Source organism: Oryzias melastigma, linkage group LG23, assembly GCF_002922805.2.
Source record: "Oryzias melastigma strain HK-1 linkage group LG23, ASM292280v2, whole genome shotgun sequence".
NCBI classification, from domain to species: Eukaryota; Metazoa; Chordata; class Actinopteri; order Beloniformes; family Adrianichthyidae; genus Oryzias; species Oryzias melastigma.
Window position 1 is genome coordinate 2,503,841 of NC_050534.1, and position 24,772 is coordinate 2,528,612.

Consider the following 24,772-nt stretch of genomic DNA (forward strand, 5'->3'; position numbering starts at 1 on the left):
TTGATTCACAACTATTTCAATCATTAAATATTAAAAAACACCATAATTTTAATCCTCATTTCTTCTTATGTCCTCCATGATCATCAGGGAAATTCTACAAGTAAATACTAAAACATACAAAACACGTTTTGGGGTCTTTATAGAAACAAATATGATAACGTTGTATTTATGAAATGTATGAACTGTTTAAATTAGCAACGAAGCACAAATATCAAGGACTTAAACTAAGTCGTATTTACCTTTCAGGTTGTAACTGCATGTCATCCATTGAACGTTGTGACTCTGTTGAAGGAGGTGATCCGTTACTGAGAGATGAATGGATGTTTTTGGAATATGGTTTATGGAATAGTAGCGACTGTGGCGATCAGCTGTTAAATATACAGTTGTCGGATCTCTGTTTCGGCTACCCGATCACCCAACTGTCGGAAATCAAATCCAGCTGACGCAAATCAAATCCAAAACTCTCCACCGTCGCAAAGGTTGGCGGCAAAGAGGAAGTGACGTAATATACATGCGCGCTATTAGGGCGTGGTTAGGTAAAGGGGATCGGGTACTGACAAGGAGAAGCTGCAAAGTTGCAAATTTACCTTCTCCTTTTGTGATTCTTAACGTATTTGTTCAGACCTCCTCGTTGTTTACTCGGGATGAATCCGTGCATTGTTATGGCGGAAGTGTCTGTGTAATTCCCCGTGTCACGTGACAGTGGTCTAATGGTCCGGACCAATCACAATCTTACACGTCAACTATGCGCAAGCCCCCGAGCCGATCTGACAGGCGGAGCACATCTGCTACCTACACCGGCGAGATACAGGCTCGTTAGCGCATGTGTAAAGCATGCCTACCTGTAAGCATTTATCACCCATCTGTAGCAGATCCAGCTGGTAAGAAGTGACTTTGTCTGAGCGCTAGAATGTCAGCGATCAGCTTACTTCCTGTTTGCTGTGGGAACTAGGCGCGTGCTTCGCAGTTGTTTGTGTGTACTTCAGGTACCGGTCGTAATTTTCGTTTTCATGCACTTCAATGTTTAACCTGCTGGTGTACGGTGTAACTTTGATAAATTTAGAATGTGACGTTTTCAAACAATGTAATTACTTGTTGCTAATGTTAATTTAAAGTAATTCTTAAATAAAATAAGCAGGATTTGATGTATGAACTGAAATGTAAATGTAATTAAAATAAAGTACATGAATTCACTGCAAAATTAGGGAGGTTGCTAATTAATTGAAGCACTTAAAATTATATTTATTGCCATTATTATGTGTTTTTTAAGGTGTTTACCTATTGACTGCTGACTGACCAAATGGAAAAATGATAAAGATTGGAAAAATAATCTCAAGTGACAGTCTGAGTAAATCAGCCTTCAATTTTGACAGAGGCTGTAAAACATTATATATCATCCTATGGTGTGACGTTCTTTTGGAGGTAGATAGCTGTTGCCACTTGACTTATTTAATTTTTGTTCTATTGTTTACAACAATTCTGCACTAAGTAGCGTCACTGCTGATCATGTTTACTATTCTTAACATTGAATTTGACAGATAATTCAAATTCAGTTGGTGTCAATGCTTGTCAAAGACATAGTATTACTGATTTCAGCAATGTTGCACAAAAGTGTCTATAATTCGTTGCACAAAATAAATAAACAATAATAAATAAAAGTTTATTATGATTGTGTTTAAGCTAAAAAAGATAAATGGGGATATATTTTCCCAAAAAACACGTTCTTCTATATAATGCTAGTTATTAGAGAGGATTTTTTACCAATTATCCAAGTATCGCGATATTATCGATATCGTGAGCCATGTATCGCGTATCGTATCATATCGTGAGGAACCCAGTGATTCCCAGCCCTAGTTTAAATTGCTATGTTTTTTTTTTTTTTTTTTCTGTAACAGCAGGTGTTTTTTAGTGTTTTCTGTGATTCTTTCCAAATTTTGAAATGTGACATAAATTAATTCATATTCAACAAACGACCACAAAGGTCAGATGAAGGTGAATGCTGCTGAGACTCAAGCTCAGGGCTGCCCATTCTTGGTTCTCCAGAGCTACCACTCTACCTGTTTTCCAGCTCTCCCTGCACTGCTTGCTGCGGATTACCTGGACCAGGTGTGTTCATTCAATCAGATTGTGGAGACATCTGATTTAGCTAAGAAGCAGCAGGCAAGGCTTGGACATCTGGAGCACCAGGAATGGGCAGCCCTGCTGTAGCAGAAGAAAGGAGCAGCAGACTGGGATCCACTAAAACAGCTGAAGTTTGGAGGACTTTTTGACAAGACTTTGTGTCAAAACAATAAACATGATATGCATAGTTATTAAAATCCTCTTGAACTAATTGAGCTCGTTTTAAATGACCCTACTGTAGTTTGACAGAGTAGAGGAAAACTACACTAGTATCAGCTGCAGTACTTTGGTGATGGTACGATAACGTGGGATTGTCTCCATCGCCCGATTCGATGGGGACGAAACCCCAAAGCTTCAACCACATCGATGAGTTGAGTCAGACTAAGGCAACAACATTTGTGGAGAAATCCCAGTTTAGACTGAACCAGTGGAGTCCAGTAAACAGGTGGAACGAGAAAACCACTGAGGCTGTTTGCAGAGAGAGTCTGTGTTTGGTCTACAGACTAATCATTCTCTCAAGGCTTTCAGGGAGACGCTCGTCCCTGCTGGACCAATGACTGTATATAAGAACTGGACTGAGTGACCCCCTCCCACTCTGGGGTTCCAAACAGGAAGTACCTGCTGGCTCCAAGAATCCAGAATCCCATAGACTTCTATAGAGAAATAAAGAGCTGTATCTCAGTCATTGCATTGGTCAGAAGAACCATTCTGGCTCTGCTCGGTGCAGGTGCTGCACTATGGCGTTAGATTTACACCAAAAGTCTTACACGGGCGTATTACAAACTCCACGGGCATGAACCAAACTCCACGCTCGTAATAAACGTCCCACAGGCGCTCCTGTGTCCCTGTGCTACGCCCGTGGAAGCATTTCTGCGCTTGTGTAACAGCTCCTACGCGTGTGTGTGAAAGACTGGCCCCTCCCGCGCGTAGAAGCATTTCTGCACGTGTGTGAGCTTCTATGCACGTGGGGAAAAGAAAACAAGCCCCAAAAACCGGAAATGTCAACCTGTGTGTGATTGGGCCACTCCGCTGTAGTCCCCGCCCCCTTGCCGTTGCTGGCAGGGCAAATTCTTACGCCCATATAGAAGAGGTGCGTCATTCGTTTTCCAAAGTAAGACAACATAAAAATAATACATTGACTGTTTTATATTGTGAACAAGTTCAACTAACAGACCTAAAGAAATCAACGATATCCATAATTTTCAAGGTGAGTGTCCATATTTTCCTGTGTGTAAGAAAAAAGTTAAACTCGGCGGTGTTATGTGTAAGTGTTATGTCCGTCCACTTCCCCAGAGATGGTATGTTCCGGCCAGCACGGCCCGTTAGCATGTTAGCTCGCAGACGCAGCATCGCCAGATTGGGAGGTTCCAGCTCAAAATGACAGGGTTTATTGTGGTTTTTCTGGCGAAATTTCTTTGGCGGGTGGACTCAATCAGGATGGGTTCGGGTTCGGGAGCTTTTAGTCACTTGTTGAAATGCGTTCAACTGGGGATGATCGGGCGGTCTCCCCTCCTCGGGTGACGCAACACTCGACTGTAATCATTCACTTGTCGTCATGAGATTTACAGCCTGATAATAATAAAACAAAAATATGATCACTGTTGTGTCGTGTTTGCAATAATCAGCCACGTAAAGTTACTATATTTTCAACTTTTTTAAATCGCCGACTTCTTCTGCGAAACCACAACAGTCATTCTGGTAAAATAAGCTCACAGCCATCCGCTAGTGCCACCTCGTGGTAAACATATTACACAACTTATGATCACAACAGTCCCTCAAGTGCTGTTTATTGGTCTGACTCTTATCATTTTTCCCCTTAAAATCTCTTTATTTTCCACATTTTCTGTTCAATTTCAGCACAGATGCACAATCCCATCTCAGCTCATAACAATAATGTCATACTTTAGTTAATAGATATTTTAGACATTTTTATCATATTTTTTTCATATTATTTTATCAACATTTTTTATATATATGCAATAGTAATGGATCTGCTAAAAGTTTAAGGTCTAATATTTTTTCAGTTTCATTTATTATGTCCCACCAGAACCCACAAAGTGCTGGGCAGTCCCAGAAGATATGCGAATGATCCGCCATCATTCCACAGTTCCTCCAACATAGTGGTGAGATGGTTTTGTAGAATCGTGAGATTATCATTGGGGTTCTAAAATGTCTCATTTTAACCTTCCAATCAAATTCCTTCCATAAACTACTATTGATACCTTTGTGGCAGGCCACACACATCTCCCTCCAAATGTCATCATCAAATGTTGCATTTAACTCCAACTCCCATTTATTTCTTATTTCAAAAGTGTTATCACTTAAATCTCCCATCAGCGTTTTGTAAATGTATGATATATGTTTTCTGGTCGGTAAATGCTTCTCGTGATTAGTTATAAAATATTGCTCAATACCGGTTGGTTCTGCCTTAATATTTTCCCATTCTGCTTGGTTTTGAACGTAGTGTCTTATTTGTAGATAACGATAATGATCTTGCGGGGGTAGTGAAAACTCTTTTTGTAATTGAGCGAACGATTTTAGGAAATTCCCCTTTAAAAAGTTGGTTAATTGTACATAGGCCAGCACTCATCCACCTTTTAAACCCACTGTCCCACATTGATGGTTGAAAGTCTATATTACCTGCTATGGGTGTGGCCCTCGAAGTACCCATTGTACCCATTACTCTTTTTTCACTAATTGCCACACTCGTAGTGTATGTTTAATCCATGTATTTTTCAGTTTAATCTTCCTCCAGCTAATTGGGCTCAAAAATGGAAGTACTGACAAAGGAATTCCTGATAGGGATTTTTGTTCTATTTGAACCCAGCCAGCTTCTTGGTTGTTATTGATCCAATGTGTTATTGCAGTCAATTGAGCTGCCCAATAGTAACACTTCAAATTTGGAAGAGAAACACCCCTTTTATCCTTTGATGAGCACATTCATTTTAGCCTTACCCTTGGCCTCCTATTTTGCCATATAAATTTAGCAAGATGTTTGTCCAATTTATTAAATGTTGACATTGGAACCCACACTGGAAGAGACTGAAATAGGTATAGGAGCCTCGGCAGAATATTCGTTTTAACCGTTTCCACTCTGCCAAACAAGGAGAGAGGCAGAACCTCCCATCTCTGCAAATCCTCTTTAATTTGTGTGATAAGCTTTCAATAATTTGACTTATACAACTGAGAAGTATTGGGTTTGAGGGTAATTCCTAAATATTTGAACCCTTGGTTATTTCTTTTAAACGATGTAATAGCATTTAGTTCTGTTGGCCATGTTCCAGACAACATCATAGCCTCTGATTTGTTTTCATTAACCTTAAATCCAGAAATGTAGCCATAGTCCTGAAAGCACTTGACCAAAGCAGGAATAGATATCAGGGGGTTCTCTATGTACAATAGCATCATCTGCAAACAATGCAATTTTGCATTCCGTTCCACCCTGATCTTTTATTCCTTGGATGCAGGGGCTCTGTCTCACTTTCTCTCCCAGTGGTTCAATACTGAGGGCAAAGAGAACTGGACTCAGACTGTCTCCCTGCCTAGTCCCTCTACCAAGACTAAAATAATCTGAGCAATATCCATTCACCCTAACTCTTGATTTGGGCTGTTGATAAAATAGCATAATCCATTTTACAAATTTATCTCCAAATCCCATATTTTGTAATAAATGTCTCAGATATATCCAGTCTACGGGATCAAACGCCTTCTCAGCGTCTAAGCTTTAGACGCATCGATGATTGTCTTCTTATAACTGCTTGAGTGTGTAAATTTAGAGTTGTTCTTATGTTAGATAAGCCATGGCGCCCATTAATAAAGCCTGTTTGGTCCGGATTAATCAATTTTTAAATGATTTTTGTATTCTCTTTGCTAGGATGCTAGTTAGGATTTTTAGGTCAACACATAATGGATTGGATTTATCGGCGCTTTTCCAGACGCTCAAAGCGCGTACATTGTGTATCCATTATTCATTCAAACCTCATTCATACTTGGTGACAGTAAGCTACTATTGTAGCCACAGCTGCCCTGGGGCAGGCTGACAGAGGCGTGGCTGCCAGTATGCGCCAACGGCCCCTCTGACCATCACCGGAACATTCATACGCATTAACACATAAGAGACTTATAGGTCTATAGCTAGTGCAGAATGTGGGATCTTTCTCTTCTTTTTTTTATTACTGTTGTTATTGCCTGTCTCCATGAATCGGGTGCATTTTCGTTATTTAAAGCATAGTTATACAAACTGGTAAGCAATGGGGTGAGTTCATCTATAAGTGATTTGTAGTATTATCCTGGGAAGCCGTCTACCCCTTGTGATTTGTTGTTTTTCAATTTACGTATGGTTTCTCTAACGTCCTTTTCAGTGATGGGATTTTCTAAAATTTTTGGCTCTTCTTCAGTCAGTTTGGTCATATTTAAAGGTTCCAGAAATCTTTTTATGCATTCGCTCTTATCAGTATCGTCTTGTTTTTCATACAAGGCAGTATAGTAAGCTGCAAAAGCCTCTGTTATTTGGTTTGGTTGCGTAACTGGCTGACCAGTTAAAGGGTGTTTAATTTTAGTCACTATCCTATTTGACTGAGTTTTCTTTAACTGGAACGCAAGTAGTCTGCTCGCCCTGTTTCCCATCTCATATTTTTACGAATCGAAGGGCCCCTTCAGCCTTATAACTGAGGAGGTTGTCTAATTTGTGTCTATTTTCTGGTAGCATTTTTAATGTTTGTTTACTTTGTGTTTTCTTATGCTCATTTTGAAGAGTCCTATTTTTTGTCTCCAGCTTATGTTGCTCATTTAATCATTGCTTCTTCAATTTTGATGATATGGCTATAATTTTTTCCCCGCATTACTGCTTTTGCACCTTCCCATAGAGTGCAGGGGTTCATATTGTCTACATTGTTGAGTCTAATGTATTCTTTCAAGTTATCTTTCAGTTCTTGACACACATTTGTGTCATTTAGTATGGAAACATTTAGTCTCCGATATTTAAATTTGACATCTGAGCTCAATGTCATATGTAACGTTACTGGTGCATGATCTGAAATTGTAATTGGTTCAATTTGCATTCCAAAGCATTGTAAGCATCTTTTTTAGTCCAAGGTAAAAAAGTCGATTCTTGAGTATGATCCATGCACATGAGACATATAAAGTAAAATCCTTTTCTCTTGGGTGGAGTGAGCGCAAGGTATCTATCAACCCTAATTCTCCATCATTCCCTGCAGTGCTTTAGTTTTTTAAGTTTGTGTCCCACATCTGTTGGTATTTTGTCTTTTTTACTATTCTGAACACAGTTGAAGTCTCCAGCTAAAATTATTGCTCCTTTACTTTTATCAGCAAGGATAGATGCTATTTTTACAAAAAATTGGGTCTTCATTTGGAGCGTAGATTTAGTTTAGTTACTTGTACATTATCAATTGTTCCTACTACCATTACATATCTCCCCTCATCATCCTGAATGTACTCATCTTTGTGAAAATTCACAGATTTATGGATGAGGATTGCTACTAGGGATGTCCCGATCCGATCACGTGATCGGAAATCGGGGCCGATCACGTAATTGGGGACTGATCGGAATCGGACTCCTTTGCCCGATCAGTATCGGATATTTCGTTTATTCTCATTATGATCAGAGATTTATATTTCTTCTTATCATTACGGATAAATACTCCACTACAAGTCCACATGTCATGAAAAGATCACAAAATGTCATCACCAGAAAACGCAGCAGAAAACAGCAGCAGCTCAAGCAGAAGGCTAATGTAAACAAAGCTAGCTAGAAAGCTAACTTCTGAGACAAATAACTATTTTAAAAACGCTTTAAACTGACAGCAAGTGTCTCTATTGGTTTGTCATAACTCAAACAACAACCTCTAAAGGTATTCCAACAGAAAAAGACAGTATTTTTTTTTCTTTTTAATGTGAAGCTCTTCGTGCTGCAAACAGATGGCTAAACAGCAGCTGCTAACTGCTACATGCTAGCGCCGTGATTTTACTCCTTAGGACCCGAGCTGTCCTTTGATATGCCTGTTTTATTTATCTGACAGAGAAATAGGGCTGCACGGTGGCGCAGTGGTTAGCGCTCTCGCCTCACAGCGAGAAGGCCCCGGTTTGAATCCCGGCTGGGACCTTTCTGTGTGGAGTTTGCATGTTCTCCCCGTGCATGCGTGGGTTTTCACCGCGGACTCCGGCTTCCTCCCACCGTCCAAAAAAAACATGCTTCATAGGTTAATTGGTGACTCTAAATTGCCCCTAGGTGTGAATGTGAGAGTGAATGGGTGTGTGATTGAGGCCCTGAGACAGACTGGCGACCTGTCCAGGGTGTACCCCGCCTTCGCCCATCAGTGGCCGGGATAGGCTCCGGCACCCCGCGACCCGGAAAGGGAAGAAGCGGTCAAGAAAATGGATGGATGACAGAGAAATAACAGTTAAGAAAATTAACTACAGTGGTAATAAAACCGGGCTGAACGGTGGCGCAGTGCTTAGCGCTCTCGCCTCACAGCGAGAAGGCCCCAGTTCGAATCCCGGCTGGGACTTTTCTGTGTGGAGTTTGCATGTTCTCCCCGTGCATGCGTGGGTTTTCACCGGGGACTCCGGCTTCCTTCCACCATCCAAAAACATGCTTCATAGGTTAATTGGTGACTCTAACTTGCCCCTAGGTGTGAATGTGAGAGTGAATGTGTGTGATTGAGGCCCTGTGACAGACTGGCGACCTGTCCAGGGTGTACCCTGCCTTCGCCCATCAGCAGCCGGGATAGGCTCCGGCACCCCCGCGACCCCGAAAGGGACGAAGCGGTTAAGAAGATGGATGGATGGATGGATGGTAATAAAACCAAAAATGCACATGATCTTAAAAATAAATAAATAAATAAAACTAATAAATTAAAACTAATAATTATATCAGCTATTCATGAACACTCATCAAATTCAAGCTAAAACAAAGTCATAATTTATTTTTAAGAATTTTAAATGAGGACAGGAATCACATTTGGTCAAAAATGTTCAATAGCTCTAAAGATATTAAAGCTAAAGTCACTAAACTTTATCACATGACTAATGATCACTCATATAACAAGAAAACTGTATTTTTTTCCCTAGTTTTTATTTGATGTATTTTTACTTGTTTATTAAAGCCACTTCACAGAAGTGTTTTATTTAAGTTTTTAATGATAAAAGAAGGTTATTGAAATATAAATGAGGGACAACACAAATCTGTTTCTTCAATTTATTCATGTTTTAAATGTCTTATAAAAGTATCGGATCGGGACTCGGTATCGGCAGATACACAAAATCAGATGACTCGGAATCGGATCGGGCCCAAAAAAACCTGATCGGGACATCCCTAATTGCTACCCCTCTTCTTTTACCATATTTACATGAGGCACTATATACCTGATCTACCCACTCCCTTTTTAGTTTTAGGTGTTCTCTATCTCTGACAGATGTGTTTCCTGAAGTAATGCAATTGAGCAGTTCAACTTTTTTAATTGACCAAATATTCTGTTACGCTTGATGGGATTGTTAATGCCCTTTATGTTAAAACTAACAAAATTAAGCACATTCATGTTCAGTCAGAAAGTAAATTACAGCTTTTTCAGTACCTTTCTTATCAGCCTCACACATTATTAAGTTAGCAGCACCAAGAACATTTGTCAAGAAAATAATAGAACATAACACAGGCGGAACATATGCCTCATTTACAACTTCCACACAGCCAGTTGGTTCAAAAATAACCATCTCCCATTTGAAAAAGGGCAGGGATATGAGACGAACTATCTCTGGGGTTAGCAGAGGGCCATAACCCCATGCAGTCTCCTTGCTAAGGGTTAGACTGCTCGTTGAGTGCATTGCACCCTGGAGTCATTACATTGTCCGAAATCCAAGTTTTTACAAGAAAACTCTAAACCAGAAAAAAAAAATTAAAATAGCAATTAAAATAATAATAAAATAAATAGGCTGACCAATTATACTTAATACACTGAAAAATCTCAGCTGTCATTTATATCATTCTTCTTTTATACCACTTTTGTTTTTCTACTATGGGTTTATTTTATTTTATTTATTTATTTATTATACTGTCCTCTCCTAAAGAGGGTGATTATGTCAGTCATCGGGGGTGTTTCCTCTCCTCTGCGTGTCCCCCTCGCTTGCTTCCACCTGTCCTCCTTCGCTTCCTTCTCCAGCTGCTCCCGATCCTCCGTTCGGACATGGATGCCTAGCTCCTGTAGTTTGCCAGCTGGCTCCGTGAGCGTTGAGTAAGTCTTCTCCCCTGTCGTCAGCTGGATCTTCAGTTAGGCGGGATACGGGCGTTTTTGCGCTGATTCCCTTTGCTCTCAGTTGTTTGATCACGTGCCTGACGCGGGTTCTCCTTTTCTGTAGCTCAGGAGAGTAGTAGTGGTCGAAGTAGATTGGTTTATCCTCAAACATATTCTTTTGCTGGCCCCAAGCAAGTCGGATCACACTTTCTTTAACTGTAAAGTCCAGAAAGTTCACAATTATGGATCGCGGCGGTGCAGTGACATCGCTGGGCTTGGCCACCAGCGCCCTGTGCGCTCTCTGAATCTGCAGCTCCATGGTTGGTTTATTTAAGACCTTACGTATCAGGTCCTGCACAAAGCCCCTCATATCACGTCCCTCTCTGCCCTCTGGGACCTGATAGATCCTCAGATTGTTGCATCGTAGCCGGTTCTGTAAGTCCTCGCAACGGGATGTGAGATCCAGCTCTCGCTCGTGTCTCATCCCTCGGTCTTCGGCCTCGCTGATCCTCTTTTCAGCTTCATTCAGTCTTTTCTCATGTCCAAGCATTTTCGACTTTAGTTCTTCTACCGAATGTCCCAGTCGTTCTAGTGAAGATTTGGTTTCATTGTGGCCTTCTTGATTTTCCTTTCTCACATTTTTGAGCTCGGCTAGTAGCTCCGCCATCTCAACACGCAGCATATCTGCTGCTCCGCTAGCTTTAGCCGGACTTTGTGGTCTTCTTCTTTCTTCTTCTTTAGCTTCTGGTTTACCATTTTCCCGCCTGGTTTTAACATTTTTACTTGTCCCACTCATATTTTGTTTTACTTGATTTGAAGTCCTGAGATTACACGAGATTATCAGTCCTTTTTGAAAGATTTCGGACGGGAGCCTAGAGTTTAAGCTGTGCTCAGGACCATGGCGTCACCGGAAGTCAGTCAATGTATTATTTTTATGTTATCTTACTTTGAAAAACAAAAGACGCACCTCTTCTGTATGGGCGTAAGAATTTGCCCCGCCAGCAACGGCAAGAGGGCAGGGACTACAGCGGAGTGGCCCAATCACACACAGGTTGACATTTCCGGTTTTGGGGGCTTGTTCTTTTCCACAGGCGCGTAGAAGCTCACACACGCGCAGAAATGCTTCTACTCGCGGGAGGGGCCAGTCCTTCACACACATGCGTAGGAGCTGTTACACAGGCGCAGAAATGCTTCCACGGGCGTAGCACAGGGACACAGGAGCGCCCGTGGGACGTTTATTACAAGTGTGGAGTTTGGTTCATGCCCGTGTGAGACTTTTGCCGTAAATCTGACGCTTACTGCAGCCCTTACCATGACACCACGTGACACTGCGGATCTAATAGTCAGCTTTTTGTGAACAATAATTTAAATTTAGAAACATAACAAGATTGAAGCACTAATAGTTTATTCAATATCTCTTTCTTTCCAAGCTATGAGTGAGATAGTTCCCATTATCAGAAATGAATGGACTTTGCAGAAGTAAACAGTCCAACAGAATCCGCCTTCAAAGTTCCTCATAACAAACACCTCGTCGGGTCAATATCACTTAATATCACTTAAAACATAATAGATAACAGTTACAGATTAAAAATGAGATTAAGGCAATAAAATAAATTAAGTAATCTGTAACTGATTAATCACAGTTAATGTGATAATTTGAAATCACTGGAAAAAAATCTCATCTGTATTTTGAAAATCGTTTTTTTTTTTGGCTTCAAAATCCATTTTGGATTCACAAACTTCATTGTTCTCCCTTTGGCATGTCTTGTCAGGAGTCGCCACAACCAATCGGCTTTCACTGCTTCACACTTGGTTTGGCAGAGATCTTTTTCATCTTCCCGACACAACCCTGCATTTTATCCAGGCTATGGACTGGCACAGGACTCGGCTCCACTTCTGGCTACAAGGTAAGGCAGTAGTTTGAAGGGTCTTGCCTAGGAATCCACACTATCATGCCCCCTGGGAATTTAACCCTGGTTTCCCATACCTCATTCCTACACCAAGCCAACTGAGCCATCTATCTGGTTATTTGCAAACTTCTTCAACCTGGTAAATATTGTTGTTTCAATGACTGTTTCTTCAGCTGTGTCTTGAATCTCACTTTCTTCCAGTCTCTATTCTTGTGTCCTCAGATCTTAGCTGCCAAACCAGCCAATCACAGACAAGAAGGTTCATTCCACTGACTGTACCAGAGAACTGGACTGAGCGAGTGTAGCGTCAATCATAGAAAATGGTTTACCTCACGTTCACAGTAAAAAGTTTAATTTTTAAAACTACATCAGGAAATGTATATTTTCAAACTGTGACTCTTATTTTAGTGGCACTAACGTGATTCCATATTCAGATGGGGAAGGGTGTCGTTATCAGTGGACTGGAATGGACTTTTATCAGTTGTTTTTGTAATAGATGATCTGACCTCAATGATGTAGTCGTTCCCATCTTTTCCATGGACGGCCTTCACGGCGCAGATATCAAGACCACCAAACATCTCCGCACAGGAGTCCACCCACATGCGGTATCTGCAAGACAGAAAGGGTGTCACGACATTCCCTCATATACTGCAGGAACTCTGAGATACACTTAAATCTGAGCTAGCATGAGGACTCTTCTCTACCTGTCTGTCATGGCGATCTGCTCCAACATAGCAGACCCAGTGTTCGCTTTCCAGTTGCCAGAAATGGACGTTCTCCTGAAAATGGAAAATAACCATCATTTTTAGCTCTTGTTGTTTATTTTAGAAGCAAACCTTAAGGGGGCAGCTATCCAGAGTTCATCAGTGATGGTGACTGCCGTCCACACCTACTATGTATTTTTGTTAGAGAAAATTACAAACACGCTTTCATGGTGACACCCGGGGGGGGCAAGAAACACAATTAGATAAACCCAGGCCATCACATTCTTTTGATTTTTGCTGAGATAGAAATGTTTACAGGATGTTAACACAGGCTTTGGGCTGCTAAATGCTTCAAAATGTCTTTTAGAAAAAAATGTTTGTATAGGTTCTCAGTCATCCTACAAAGACACCCAGTCATCCAGGTCATGATGAATCTCCTGGATTTAGAAAAAATGTCTCTAAATGTGGCTTTGGAAGCAACAACACAGAATTTAAAAGAATCTGTTATAGAATGTGAACAAATGCCCCTTCAGTCAAAAGCAGTGGAGTGGCTCAACAACCAAACAGTAGAAGTCAATAGAAACAACTCCTGTTTGAGTAAAACAAGAGGACAGTACTCATACAGGACATCTGTGTCACACCGGGGCTCATTTCCTCCGAAGATCTGGTTCATTTGTGCAGTGTGAATGCTCCATTCCTACCCGGACACACTTTAGAAGCTCAGACGCATTACATGTTGTCAGCCAGCTTAAACAATTGATCATTCAAAAAAAGGAAACTATTCTAAATAACACAGTGGACAGCTGTACAGATAACGTATATCTTTATGGGACAGATGACTTGTTTCCTGTGCTAGTCATATGTGGGTAGATGCAGTCCATGCTCACCTGTCCAATCATTTACCAAAATTTGAATGCAAGCCTTGACGTCCGATCAACCATAACTGGCTGAGGACAACCTTAGTATGCGTCCACCTCTAGATCCCTCTAGGTCAGGGCTGGCCAATCCTGTTTCTGGAGATCTAACACCCCGCCTGTCTTCCAGTTTTCTCTGCACTATTTTCTGCAGATAGGTTGACTCAAGTGTCTTCTCATCCTGATTGGCTAAACACTCGTGATCTAGGTCATCAGCGGTGAGAAGTGCAGATGGAGCTGAAAAACAGGAAGGATGGTAGATCTCCGGGATCAGGCTTAAACAGCCCTGGTCCAGGTGGTGAAGGTCAATGAATACATGATATTTCAGGTTAAGAAAAGCAAAAAAAATTAAGGCCTTTTTAACCCTTTAACACCAGAGATGTTGCCGGCAACACTAAAAAACATACACTCTTTGACCAATCCATTAGATTCGGACACAGAGAAAAGCAGTTATGTGCTGATATGCAACATTATTGATGTGTTTATGCAAAAAAAACAACTGATTCTGATTCACAGAATAACAGGATTGCAGCAAAAGGCAACACTTTATGCTAGTAAACATTTCAAACTTTACATTAATGAGTTCAAATTAATGAGCTTTACAAACTGTGTGGGAAAAAAATACACTTTACATTTGTTAACTTTAAAACTTAACATTAGGAAACTTTACAAAGTTTACATTAGTGAACTCTATAAACTTTACGTTAGTGAACCCAACAAACTATGCTAGTAAACTTTACAAACATTCCACTAGTGAATTTTAAAAGTTTACAATAGTAAACTTAATGTGCCTATTGGCACAATACTTATTTTCTCCACTTCAGAATCCGTTGCAGTTACCTTGATTGCATAAATGGTTAAAGACTTATGAGCATGTTATTTTGCTGTTGTTGGCAACAACTCTAGTGTTAAAAGGATTTAAGAATAAACATCAATATTATTCAAAAACATTTTTTTTCCACTGTAGAGACCTGGAGTTTTCAAAAACTCTTTCAAACCAAACCATTCCTCTCAATACCAAACAAACTCGAGTCTAACTAGAAGTCTAAAGTGTGTTTGTAGAATGCTGCACACAGGCGTGTGCACCTGAGTTTTGTAGCTGTGTGAAAGCTCTCACATGTAGGCCTTGTAGTTGTTTCCAATCTTCTGAATGCGAATGTCGTACTTTGAAAGGATGTAGGGCTCAGCGGTGGCGTAAGTCCCAGCCAGAGCCACCACGCTGGTGATGTCCTGGAAATCCTGCTGGGTTTCCACTTTGATCTGCAGGAAAGATGCCACTTGTTAGAGAGCAGCTAATTACAAAGCATGTCAGCAAAGCGGGCAGCAGCCGCTCCACATCCCACAAGAATCTCACACTTGTGCGCAGGGCGGATAATTAAGGGTCCACCAGTGGAAACGCTATTGGGGAGGCTTTGAACAACGTCATCATCAAGTTATTAGACGGTAGACTGTAAACAGCAGCTAAAGACCAGCTGCACAATGAATGGCTTTTACTCCATGCTTTTTTACAAGGTAACTTGATAAGAAGACTTATTAGGTTTCCACGAAATGCAGCTTTAAAGAAGCTTATGAACATAAAACGGATTTTCTTCAAGATGCTTTTTCATCTCTCTTAATTAGATCTGATGTTGCTCAAAACAATTTGATAGGATAAACTCAAGATGACAACAGTATCTCCTGACCTCTAAAGACCGGCAGACAAGTATTTGAATGCCACAATGTTTTGGCTGATGAAGGATTTCTCAACAGCAACTCAGACGGCAGATTTAAAAAAGTATCTATTCACTCCATTAACTAAAGACAAACCACATGCTGTTGGAGCAGAAAATACAGGCATTTTCTGGTGTTTTTAAAATATTCTTGTGGCATTTTTGTTATAATATAGGGTTTATATTTTAAAAAATTAAGATCAAAATTGGACTTTTGAGTATTTGTTTTTATTCAAATTGTTGTGAATCAGGAGCAAAAGAAAAAGCAGTTTGAAAAAGATTGTATTTTGGCACCGAAAATATGCTGAGTGGGCTACAAGCTCCCCAGTCCATGACATTCTGATGCAGACAATGTCATGAATGTCTTTGTTTTCTTCATTTGAGCTGGAATCTGGATCAAAACTGCACGGTTGGATAGCTCCAATGTTGCTAGCCGTTTTTGTTCATCCATACATCTTCTTGACCGCTTTTTCCCTTTCGGGGTTGCGGGGGTGCCGGAGCCTGACCTGGCTACTGATGGGCGAAGGCGGGATTCATCTGGACAGGTCTCCGGTCCGTCGCAGGACCTTAATCACATACTCTCACATTCACACCTAGGGGCAATTTAGAGGGGCAATTTAGAGTCACCAATTAACCTCTGAAGCTTTTTTTTGGACGGTGGAAGGAAGCCGGGGTCCCCGGTGAAAACCCACACATGCATGGGGAGAACATACAAACTCCACACAGAAAGGTCCTCAGTTGATGTTTTTCAGATCCCCCAGATGGGATTTGAACCGGGGCCTTCTTGCTGTGAGGCAAGAGCGCTAACCACTGCACCACCGTGCAGCCCCTGCTGTATTTGTTGCACTGGTAATAAAATAAGGTTGGAGTTGTGAGAGGCTGTAAGCTAGTGGGAGAAAGTCTAAACAAAGGGATAATGGGAAAAGAGTGCAGAGGAGTGGAGTGGCCGCAACAGTCCCGCCCATAACTCAGAGGGGAATTTGATGACTATGTCATAGGAAACAACTGTTCAGTTAAAAAATGGAGGCCAAAAATGGTATAATCATAATTTCAAGAGCACTGGGAATGATTTGAAAGGAGAAAAAAAGACAATCAGAATGGGATTTTAATGAATAAATGTCATACATAAGAACTTTTATAGGCCCCTTTATCACTATGTGTGTATTATGTTCATTTACCTATTTTATTTTGTGATTGAAAATAAAAGGAAATAAAAGGAAATCAATCAATCCAATTGTGGTTTTTAACTTTCATATTTAGTGACTTTTAACCCACTATTTACTGTAATTACAAGGGGATGTAGGAATATCTGACATCTTATTTCAGTTGTAGTGTTGGAGCTCAATCAGCATGAGTGTGTGTGCTTACATAAAAGCCTAAGAAACACCTTAACAACTAGAATGAGGTTTGGGAAAGAGGAAGAAGTGGACAAAAGTTTTAGTCTTTTCTGTGGTGTTAAAAGTCTACTAAGTGTGAAAAACACAGGATTTAATCTGAGATTTTGGTCTAATCCTTAAAAAAAATGGTAGAAATTATACAAAACAAACCTGATAAAGAGCCTGATCTCCGCTCTAAACTGATTGTATTCTGGAAAAATATGCATTAAAAAAGTGAAACAGAGTTCAGGGATATACCGGGAAGCAGGAGAAAGTGAAGCAAGAAAAAAGAACTGCGTTTGTTTCATGTCCAAAAAACAAACCAAAAAAAAAAACAAACAAGAAAAAACTATCTATCTATAAATATCTACTAAAAAAAGGTTCACAAAAGAAACATTATTATTTAAAATGAAAGCATATTTTACATTAACTAATTTTTTAAAGAAATTGTTTTACAACATGAGCATTTTGTCCTAAAACGATGCATATGAATCTCATTCAGCTCCGCTCAGAGTCTGCTTTGTCAAGTGCAGGGGCTCTTTGGAGTCCGATCAGTTAAAGCAAATCCGGACTAACAAGGCCTTCAATGAGTGTTATCGGATGTTCTTTAGAACGTCTGGCTCGTGGGCAGGAAACCAAGCCCATCCACCCAGACGAGGCCAAAAGAGAGACAGATGGAGCCTCATACTGTGAGGGGACAAACTGGACTGTGGAAAAAAAACAGACAGGTTCCAAACTTTACACTGTTTTAGTTTTATAGAAACACTGAACTCGTTTTACTAGCTGAAAGTTTTTGGACTAAAAAGAAAGACGAAGGTCTCCACAGAGCTCTCTACAGCAGATGAAGACAGTGATCTGGACCACATGTCTGAATCTGAGTCCACACAGACACAGTCTGAACAAAGAACAGCAGATAGGTGTTTAGCCTTCAGTCCTGCCTGAACCACAGTCTAGCCAAAGCTAACATCGTGTTTCATTCACATGACTGCTCTTCCAGTGGCTTCACCCTCATCAGCTGTATGACCGTGACGCAGGTTGATCATAATAAACAAAATAATTGTTTAAATCCATTTAAAGAACCAAGGTAATGACACATCAGGAAAATACAAAACATGAAAAAAATTGACTTTGATTTGGCATTTCAGACACATCGTCTAGTGATGAGTTTTCAAGAATGCCCTTTTAGCATTTGGTGTTCACACTAAAACAGGGGTCTGCAACCTTTGCCAGTAAAATAGCCATTTGGGACTGTTTGGTACTGATCAAAACCTAATGGGAGTCTTTTATCCTTTCAGGAAAATGTGATACAACTTTGCAAAATGACATCTTTTTTATAATAAATATGAATTTTATTTATTTTTGTGTGCAAATAAGTATATAAATATTAAGATAAACTGGAATTTTTTCAAAGTGTAAAGTCTGTTCCAAACAAGAACATTCAAGTGAAGCAAATGAAATCCTAAACAACATAAGACAAAAATTATATTTTCTCATTATAGTTTCGTTTTGCTTTCTTGAGTCGTCATCCGTTTTCCTACTTACAGCTGCTGTTAACCGGAGCATAAACGTGAAACATGATTGGTTAATGATCCAGTAGAAAAAGGAAATTAAGAATACATAGATCTATATATTTTAGCTTTCCCCCTCTGTATACCTACTAACCATTGTTATGCAGCATGAGATAAAACGTGTCATGTTCTGCTTCAGTTACTTTCTTTTTTGCTTCTGTACAGGCTGCTGTGACTCCGCCCATTCTCCTGTGGATCCTGCTAAGCAGTCACAGCTGCCTGCACTTCAGCAATTAAGACTGTGTATTTAGGGAACTCTGCTGCGGTCCTCAGTGTCTGCTTGTTTTGTTTCCTGGCCCTGTAAGTTTTGCTTATATGGCTGATGTACATTAAAGCCTTTGGACTATGCCTTCATGTGATCCTTTCCAGCATCTGAGTTTCCTCCTGTTTGCTTAACCGTGACAAAAATGCACTTTAAAGTCATAAAATATACTCAGCAGTTAGAAAAGATCAGACTTTTTACCTATTGTTTTGGCTAGTTTTGCCTATTATTTGTAATCTGAGTATTCTGGAGGAAGTGAAGAGCAAACATGGCCTAATGATGTCAGCAGGGATATAAAAACAATGACAGCTTATCTTCTGGGTTTATCTCAGCCATAAACTTCATGAAATAAATTAAATCAATGCTAAGTTGGCAACCCCTCCTTTTAAAAATTACTATTATTTTAATTTTCTTTAGCCAGAGAGCCACTGTGAAGGGGTAAAAGAGCCATGTGGCTCTGGAGCCTCAGGTTGCAGACCTCTGACTAGAGCAAAGCTACCCCACACCAGGACGTGGACCTACAGGTGGAGGAGGTTTAGTGCGAAATGTGGTGCAAATCTGGTGAATCTCGCACCAGACTTTTCTCCCACTGCTCTGTTCTGATAAATGAAAGACTTGGTGTCATAGAATTCCAGCCAGTTACAAACCGTGATTATTCATTTCTCCTTCATGATCAATTTTCATAAGGTTGGTACTTCTGTGAATTAAAGATGTACTCATACGTCACAACAAAATCTGAGTCTCTGATTGGTCAAAGTTCAACTGGTGTAACTTTCAACATAGGTTTATTGGTTTGTATATGAAAACAGACTTAAAAACCGGTGTATGCAAAAGATTTGAACGCGGAAGCCTGAAACGCACATTTACGTAGACTTTCCATTGGAAGAGGCAGCATGAATATTTGTTCATGTAAAAGTACACATTCATTATCTACACATCGGATTACTGCTGTTATCAGATTAAGAGCATTGGGTTTACACAATTGCATAAAAAATCTGAAAACTTGAGAAATGAGATTATTGAATGATGGGTATGTAATGTGGTTTAAATAAAAATAGGAAATACCGCGGCCGCGGTGCAGTGGTAGGGCGGTCGACTCCTGATCGGAAGATTGCGGGTTTGACTCCTGCCTTGCCCGCCCATGTGTCGAAGTGTCCTTGGGCAAGACACTGAACACCGAATTGTCTCTGGTGGGAGGTTGGCGCCAGCGTTCAGCAGCGGAGCCACCACCAGTGTGTGAATGTGTGAATGGGTGAATGGGTCTGTGAAGCTTTGGGCCCTCATAGGAGGGTAGAAAGCACTATACAGGTATACACCATTTACCATTTAGAACGACTTATAACAGTTTACCTGAAGACTGGCAAATATCAACTTTTCATGTTCGGAATCCATGAATTTAGCGTTTACTGATTACAATGTGATGGGAAGGTGAAAGAAATTCCATGTTAAAATGTAACATACCCTCGTTCATAACAGAAAACTCACCTTTCCTATTCCTGCGTGAGCGTGTCCCATCTTGACCACCACAGGCAACGGCGGGGTGGTTATCTGCAGACAGACACCCACACAGGGTCAATGATGCACAGAAGCCTCTTTGATCAAAAACATTTAATGTACATTCCTTTGTGTTCAGCTGTAGTTTTCTGTCTTCTACAGACCAGAATAAACAACAGAACTTTGACAGCAGCAGTGAAGCTTATTCATAACATTATTACCGGTACTTTCACTTGGTGAGATTACAAAAACTCAACAGTTTTGAGTACCTTGGTAATATTGAGATAATCAGTTCGCGAGAAGTTTTTGATTGGCAGTTAATGCTACATTTGTTTAAACACTCATTAGTTCCCAAACCGTTAGATAATTTTACAAAATAGTTAAATATTTTTCCTGAACTGCTTTATTTCTATCAAAAACACATATTTTTTCTATCAAAAAGAATCAACAGAGAAATCTCAACCTGTTTTTGATCGATTCCAATTATGACATTTTTTGTTAGTGTGGTTGTTGCTGTTGGTTAGATGGTTCTTTTTCTAAAAAACAAGTCTTTGTAAGTAAAGCCAGATCTAGGCATGGGCAAGATGGGGAAATGCCCCCCCAAATGCCAGGACTGCCCCCCCCAAACGTGACGCCAAAACAATTCATATTTAAAAAATATTAAAAGAAAAACAGAGCGCTCTGTGCTCTCTCTATGGCTCTCATTCAAACCAGCAGCTAATCTAAACTCTATATAGTCTCACCATAGCTCTCAGGCTCAGAGCTCAGAGGCGCTGTCCAGCAGAGCTTAGCGGCTGTTCGGTGTCTTCGTCCTGAGTTTACCGCTGAAATTATTTGATCACTTGTTATTTTAACAAATTCTCATCCTCTATCTGTTGCTTTCTTTGTTCCAGCTTGCAGTAAACTAAGAAACGAGTTTACTATGCCAGGTTTCTTGTTGCTAAAGCTAGCACTAGTATAACTAACTACCAGTCCCAGGGCATTAGTGGCAGTGGCAGAGACCGATTTGTCGGTTGGTACTGCCCAGCCCAGTGCATCTAGTTTGTCTAGAGTCTCAAGTACATCCCCAGTTGCTCCCAGTCGTGCAGTGGCTGTTACAGATTATGCAAATTCAGGCTTGAGCACTTTAGCACCGTCACAGCCCACAGGTCTGGGTTTCGCCAGGGATAACTTTGAGAAGAACACGCACTCATTATGCCCAGGTTGGTATTGTGGGAGACCATGGCTGGAATATTCAGTAAAGCTTGATGCATGCTTTTGTTTACCGTGTCATACATTTGTGGGAAACAATGACAGGGATTTGGTTTTCACAAAGCATACATCAAGTTAATGCCACATAAAAAATACCAAACTACTGGTCTGAAATGTCCCAGAGAGGCCACAGGGCAAATCATTAGTAATCTAATAGGGCCAAAGATAATTGAAGAAAAAATAATATAAAAACAATTGGAGAAGTTATTCAGTTCCTTGCAGTGAATGAACTTCCACTTCGTGGCAGTGTGGAAAGCTCAAATGATGATTTCTCTGCAGAGCTGTTCTTAAAACTGGTTGACTACACAATGACAAGACCACAAGTTTAACAAAATAAACGAAATCACCCCACAGAATGCTAAATAGACCTCAACAACATCAAAAATGAAATAATTGAAACTTTGGCCAAGATGGTATTAAATTGAATCAAGGATAATTCTGCTGGTGTTTCAAAAGTGATGGAACCAGAGACAGATGCCGTGTGGAGAATCTGCCAGTCATGATCAGATTTGTCTGTAAAGGTCTCCCAGAGGAACACCTGATTGGTCTGCTTGACCTCAGTCAGTTAAATGTATAATTTATGACTACCCAAATTCTTCAGCATCTTCCTGACTCTGGTTATAGTGCAGCTGAAATGATCAGTCAATGCTCTGATGGAGCTTCTGTCATGAGTGGGGTCAGGGGTGGGCTCAGGCCTCATTGCTAAAGAGGTTAGGGAAAGATATTCCTCATATCCACTGCTAGAACCACCAGCTGCATTTGGCAGTGGTCCATGCAATGCAAGCAGAGCCGTGTGCAAAAACCTTTTTTGATCCTTCAGGATCCCTGCACTCATTCTTTCATCGTCATTATGTGTCACAGAACCAAGATGTTCCCTCCCTAAAACGACTCTTGGAGATCAGGTGAACAAACCACCATGATGTGACCAAGTTCCTCGTGGAGAATCAGGATGCTATTATGAGGATCCTGTCAGAGGTCACAGAGGTCACAGAGGACAGAGCTGTTGACATCTGCACAGAGGCATCAGGGTTACTGATGATGAGGAGGCATCATTTCTTTGAAATAGGAAAGTTCCTTCTAAAAGTCTTGGGTTCTTTGAAGGCTGCAAATGTCATGCTGCAAGCTCCTTCAGTTGACCTGTGCTGTGCTTCAGAAAAACTCTGTGCATCAGTGCAGACTCTGAAGCAGATGAGGAGAGTGAGACATTAGTCAGCATGCCTCCAGCAGTTGCTAAAGGAAAGAGAACAATGAGCTCATTGCTCACAGCTAGTGCTGTTCTGTCCACTCTGGGCCGTACAGAAGACTCCTGGACTCCTTGCCAGTCTCTGAAGAGAGCTCTTCTCAACAGTTAGACATAGCCATTGTAGAGATGGAGACAAGATTCTCCCAAAGCAATCTGGAGCTGATGAAAGAAGTTAGTAGTCTTCAACCTCAATCTCTCTTTCCTGGATGAGCATTTTAAAAGTATTTCTGCGGTGGAACCATCCTGGATGAAAGAGTCTTCACAGTTATCAAAGTGTTCATATACGTCAGTGTAAACATCTTCATATTTTAGCAGATACCTGTTGGAATAAAACAGATGACTGTGTTAAAGTACACAAATATTTATTCTTCATTTAAAAAAATGTTCAGGAGGTTACAGGTTCAATTCCCAAATTGTCCACGAGTCAAAGTGTTCTTGGGCAAGACGCTGAACCCCTGGTTGTTATGGTTTGCGAAAGTGTATGTGTGTGCAGGGGGGGGGTGTTTGTGGGTGTGTGTGCGTGGGGGCGTGTTTGTGTGTGTGGGGGTGTGTTTGTGGGTGTGTGTGCGCGGGGTGGGTGGTTTGGACTAAGTTTTGGCTCTTCAAGGATGGTAGAAAAGAGCTGTGTGGTATCCTAGGCATGTTTATATTACAAGTAGGGTCATCTGGACCCCACATGACAGAACTTTTCTTTTCAAGGATTTTTAATCTTCACTGGTATTCATGGCAGACATAAACTCCTGTCCATCTTTGTCATGGGAGGGATCACACATCAGTGTAAGGGTGGGGTCATCTGGACCCCATAAGAGAGCATAAGGGTTAAATGTACACCATTTACCATTGTAAGTACAAATTTTGAGGCATTTTTGCAATATAGTAACATGACAAAAGTTCTAATTCTATCAGAACCCAAAGAAAATATGACCATCTGATCTTTAAAGCTAATCTAAACCTTGGTACATTTGGACGAATATCCTCCTTAATTCTTACAAGTATCAGACACCTGTAACTAAATTTAGAACTGCTGAGTATACAAGTATAAAAGTGTTTGTTTATTACACAGAAAGGAAGATTTTGGAAAGCTGGGTCGCCTGTATTTTTTGCACTAGGCATTAAATGGTCTATTCTCAGCGTATGTCATATATAAGGAGCAACAAACTGTAAAGGTGCTTTCACACAGAACGCAATTCACACGGCAGAGTCAGCCAGCTCCAATGTTAACTCAATAATAGAGGCGCACTCTGAAGTAAATTGAACTCCCGTGACGTGATTTGAGCGACGGGCGCAGCGCACAAATCTGCCAGCAGCTCGAATTGGGCGGCACAGCCAAAATGTAAAAACCTGAAGTTTGACAGGTCGCTGCGTCATATCAGCCAATCCGGAACTCAGCTTTGGACACGTGACGTTTTCAGTGACCAGATCTGTGGGTAAAATACAAAACCAATGCGAGCGTTTTTGTTCTGAACTTTTATCTTTTAATGAATTTGTGCTGACGCACCACGCTGTGTTTCCATCTGTGCGCTCAGACGCTCCTCCACCTGTTTTTGCCAGTAAAAAGTCCAAAAGTTTGTTGAGAAGTCCACCACGCTCAAAACCGCTTTCAGCTGAGAGCCGCAAGTGTTTTTATTGTCACAAAAAGTGACACGTCATCCCCAACGGTCCTGTGCTATAGACAAGGGAGAGAAATCTGAGGTTTCTGCCATAACTTTGCAGATTGTGTTACGGAGCCCCTGACATGACATGAGTAGAAAAGAAAATCCTAATTCGTTCCCATGAAAAAATAGTGCGTACCCACAGAGTAATAATTTTCTCCCACAAAATAATTCATTTGTTCGAATGAGGTATTTAAAATAAAGAAATCCTAAAAGTGGACTTTCTCTTTGGACGGACCGGACGTTCTTACCAGAACTGGAATGGACTGTCGTCACTATCTTGTAAAGGTCTAAATGTGCCGCACTGCTATTTTTTAATGAA

The 24,772-nt window shown here is 40.7% G+C and overlaps 1 protein-coding gene across 1 annotated transcript in view; it reads right to left on the reverse strand.

Annotated features, from left to right (window-relative positions):
- Positions 1-24,772, reverse strand: part of LOC112140205 (synapsin-3) — a gene marked incomplete at its 5' end in the record, with an annotated part of 150,407 nt that overhangs the window by 41,941 nt on the left and 83,694 nt on the right. Inside the window, 4 exon segments of the mRNA XM_024263104.2 lie at positions 12,784-12,886; positions 12,982-13,056; positions 15,013-15,155; positions 20,296-20,358. Of these exon segments, the coding sequence (XP_024118872.1) occupies positions 12,784-12,886; positions 12,982-13,056; positions 15,013-15,155; positions 20,296-20,358 (384 nt within the window).